Source organism: Lactuca sativa, chromosome 9 (genome assembly GCF_002870075.4).
Source record: "Lactuca sativa cultivar Salinas chromosome 9, Lsat_Salinas_v11, whole genome shotgun sequence".
NCBI lineage: Eukaryota > Viridiplantae > Streptophyta > Magnoliopsida > Asterales > Asteraceae > Lactuca > Lactuca sativa.
Genome location: NC_056631.2, coordinates 212241065 through 212245335, shown reverse-complemented (window position 1 = coordinate 212245335; position 4271 = coordinate 212241065). Strand labels below are relative to the sequence as shown.

Genomic DNA, 4271 nt, shown 5'->3' with positions numbered 1-4271 from the left:
CTTGCATCTAAGACAATGTTTGGTATCTCTAATCCCTCTTGTTTTTGTTTAATCTTAGCCATGCTTGGCTAGATTTTCATTTGGTTGACTTGAATGTAATTGCTTGAATGTCTTGGTTATTTTGAAGAACTCCATGAACTTGTGTTGAATATTTATGATTATATTTTCTATGAAAAATTCCTTCATGTTTATATATCTCTAGTCATGAATATTGATATATGAATGTTATCTTTGTTGGTTAAATTCTTGACTAAGTAATAGGTCTTCAATTTAACAAGCAACAATTAGTTTAAATGTTTGTTTTCATTTCATTTAGACTAAGAAAATATTTTCTCCATAGTGGTAATGAAAGCAATAGATTACTCTTTGGATTTGGTGACTCTTAAAACCTAATGCTAATTGATTTTCACAAAATTACATGCTTCATTAGTTTTGTGACTTTGATTTAGGAAATGTGCTATGAGCTTCTCTAGTCATTTTAATATAAAAGAAGAGTCGAGGCAAGTTATGCTTATAAATTGCTATAGCCAAGTTAGATTTAAACACAAGTATTGCACCTTGGTATTCTCATGATTATTTAACCAAATGTTCAAGTGATGAAAGTCCAAAGTCAACCATCTTTCTCTTATTTAAATCATAGTTAATTCTAGTTTGTTTCAAGTATTTCAAAACATCAAAAACCCCCATTTTCAATTTATTGTCATATTCCAAGTATTTTTACAAAGAGATTTCTCATAGAGTTATAAATTGAACCAGTCTCCGTGGATTCGACCCCTTTACCACTATACACTATTTTAGTGTGTGATATTTAGGGTTATTATTTGTGGTTGCCTTGACCACCACCAAATTTTTGGCGCCGTTTCCGGGGATTGGTTTATTTTTAATCAATTTGTTTCTCTATGCCCAGATCTCAACGTATAGGTGACTTGATTTACAATCCAGAAATCGAAAAAGAAGCAAGGCGTTTGGCGAAGGAAAAGCGAATTGAACGTGGTCAAACTTCTAATCCTCACAGGGATCCGGAGGTTGAAACCGCTTCATTAAGTGATATAGAACCCGATTGTAGTCCCGACCCTTGCCAAGAAATTCCTGAAACACCACCCCTACAACAAAATCCACCCATTATTGAACCAATTGCAATGGCGGACGGAGGAGAAGTTCCCGAAAGAACTTTGAGGCAAATGATGGAGACCGATGTTACATAAACTCCAACCGGTCTCAATTACCCGGTTTTGGAAGGAGGCTCGGAGTTGAAGTCAAGTTTAGTCCATCACCTACCAACTTTTCATGGATTGGAGAATGAAGACCCTCATAAGCATTTGAAGATGTTCCACATTATTTGCACTAGCATGAAGCCACAAGGGTCAACCGATGACCAAATAAAGCTAAGTGCATTCCCCTTTTCATTGGTCGATAGAGCAAAAAATTGGTTATTCTATCTTCCACCGGGATCGATCAACTCATGGACCGACATGGCAAGAGCTTTCCTTGATAAATTCTATCCCGCCTCAAGGGTCTCAAGTCTTAGAAATGAGATTTGTGGAATCCGCCAAGGTCAAAATGAGACTTTCCATGATTATTGGGAGAGGTTCAACAACTTGTGCTATAGTTGCCCACAACACCAAATTCCGGAACAACTCCTCATTCAACACTTCTATGAGGGATTGTTGCCAATGGAGAGAAGACTAGTTGATGCCTCAAGTGGTGGAGATGTCTTTAGTAAAACCCCACAACAAACAAGACAACTTTTCAACACCATAGCCGCAAATTCACAACATTTTGGCCCTCGCCAAGACATGAAGAGAGACACACAACACAAAGTCAATAAAGTGGGAACATCAAATCTTGAGTCTCAAATAAAAGATCTAACCTCCGTTGTCCAAAAGCTAGCCATGGGACAAACTCCACAAGTGATGGTTTGTTGAATATGTGCAACAATGGGACATCCTACGGATATGTGCCCCATCCTTCAAGAAGATGCGGAACATGTGAATGCCACGGGAGAGTTCCAAAACAACCACAACAAACCATCCGGTTACCAAAATGCATATAATTCAAGTTGGAAGCCAAATCCCAACATAGGCTACAACCCAAGACCATTGCCTCAAAATGCATTGGTTAGACCGTCCTATCCACCACCACAACCTCAATACCAACATCAGCAACCACACTATCAACCCAAACCGCACCCCCACATCATCATCAACAACCTCCTCAATCTCAATCAAGTAGTTCCGGAATGTCTCTTGAAGACATTGTCAAATCTCTAGCCACTAGTACCCAATAATTCCAAAAAGAGACAAGGACTAGTATCTCCAACCTTGAAGCACAAATGGGAGATATAGTTACATGCATAAGCAAGTTGGAATCCCGTGGTAAACTCCCTTCTCAAACCGAAAAAAAAACCCAAATGTCAATGTGGTGACCTTGAGAAGTGGCAAACAAGCCGGTGAAAGTAGTTCAAAGAAGAAACCAAGAGAAGAAGAGGAAGAAATAGAGATCATCCCCATTGAGGATCCCATAGCCAAGAATGACGCACAAGCTGGAGTCCCAAAGAAGACTACTCCTCTAGTGACACCAATAGCCACTCACCCACCATTCCCCTCCTGATTTGCAACTTCAAAGAAGAATATGGAGGAGAAAGAAATCTTTGACACATTCCAAAAGGTGGAAGTGAACATCCCTTTACTTGATGCGATCAAACAAATTCCGAGATACGCAAATTTCTTGAAGGAGCTTTGCACCAACAAGAGAAAGTTGAAAGGGAATGAGAAAATCTCGATAAACGAAAACACATCCGCGGTTTTACAAAGGAAGCTTCCACCCAAGTGTAAAGATCCCGAAATGTTCACAGTCCCATGCAAGATTGGAGATGTCACCTTCAGTAGTGCTATGCTTAATCTTGGTGCCTCTATCAATGTCATGCTTTACTCGGTGTATGAATCATTGAATGTCGGACCCTTAAGTGAAATCGGTGTCATAATATCTCTTGCGGATAAATCAAGTGTATTTCCTAGAGGTGTTTTGGAAGATATCCTAGTTCAAGTAAACCAATTGGTCTTCCCGGTGGATTTCTATGTGATTGACCTAGATGAAAAAGTATCCTCAAAATCGGGTATAATCTTACTTGGGCGACCATTCTTGAAGACGGCTAGAACGAAGATTAATGTGTATGCGGGAAGCTTGACAATGGAGTTTGATGGTGAAACAATAAGTTTCAACATTTATGACGCTATGAGATATCCTAGTGATGTTTCCTCTTTGTGTTTTGTTGATATTATTGAACCAATGACCCAAGAGTTGTTCGAGTTGTGTGATGATGACATGTTAGAGATGATCTTGAGCAAGGGGTTTGACTGTGCAAAATTGGCCAAGAAATTGAAGCTTTACTCATTAGACCCCGAAATTGAAAGATTAGTCAACAATTTGGAAATCAAGAAGACCAACCAATTTAGTGTGAAGCAGATTGAATTACCTCAAACTCACACGAGATTGCCACCCTCCCTTGTCCAACCGCCCGAATTAGAATTGAAGGTCCTCCCTCAACATTTGAAGTACGCGTACTTGGGAGACAACGAGACTCTCCCGGTCATCATTTCAACTCACCTAACCAAGTGCGAAGAGGATAAACTCCTATAGGTGTTGAGGGAACATAAAGAAGCAATGGGTTGGACGATTGCGGATATTAAAGGATTGAGTCCCTCCACTTGTATGCACAAGATCCTAATGGAGGATGAATGCAAGCCAAGCCGGGACGCACAAAGAAGGTTGAATCCGCCAATGATGGAAGTGGTCAAGAAAGAGATTTTGAAGCTCCTAGACGCGGGGATGATCTACCCAATCTCGGATAGCAAGTGGGTAGGCCCGGTGCAAGTCGTTCCAAAGAAGACGGGAATCACGGTGGTCGAGAACAACAAAGGTATGATGGTCCCCACCCGTATGCAAAACGGATGGAGAGTATGTATTGACTACCGCAAACTCAATGCAAGAACAAGAAAAGATCATTTCCCATTGCCTTCCATTGACCAAATGTTAGAAAGGTTGGCCGGGAAATCTCATTATTGTTGTCTCGACAGGTATTCCGGTTTTCACCAAATCCCGGTGGCACCAGAGGACCAAGAAAAGACAACATTTACATGTCCATTTGGTACTTTTGCATCCCGGAGAATGCCATTCGGATTATGTAATGCCCCGGCCACTTTCCAACGTTGTATGGTTAGTATCTTTTCGGAATACGTTGAAAACATAAATGAGGGTTTTATGGATGATTT

At 40.3% G+C, this 4271-nt stretch overlaps 1 protein-coding gene across 1 annotated transcript; it reads left to right on the top strand.

The window, feature by feature from the left end:
- The first annotated feature begins 2631 nt into the window (after positions 1 to 2631).
- Positions 2632 to 3639, top strand: LOC111899063 (uncharacterized). Its single transcript, XM_023894950.1, has one exon. The coding sequence runs from the start codon at positions 2632 to 2634 to the stop codon at positions 3637 to 3639; it is 1008 nt and encodes a 335-aa protein (XP_023750718.1).
- The last annotated feature ends 632 nt before the right edge of the window (positions 3640 to 4271 follow it).

What these genes read in the sequence shown, in the direction of transcription:
- LOC111899063 (XM_023894950.1), top strand. Translation starts at nt 2,632, where the DNA reads ATGGAGGAGAAAGAAATCTTTGACACATTCCAAAAGGTGGAAGTGAAC.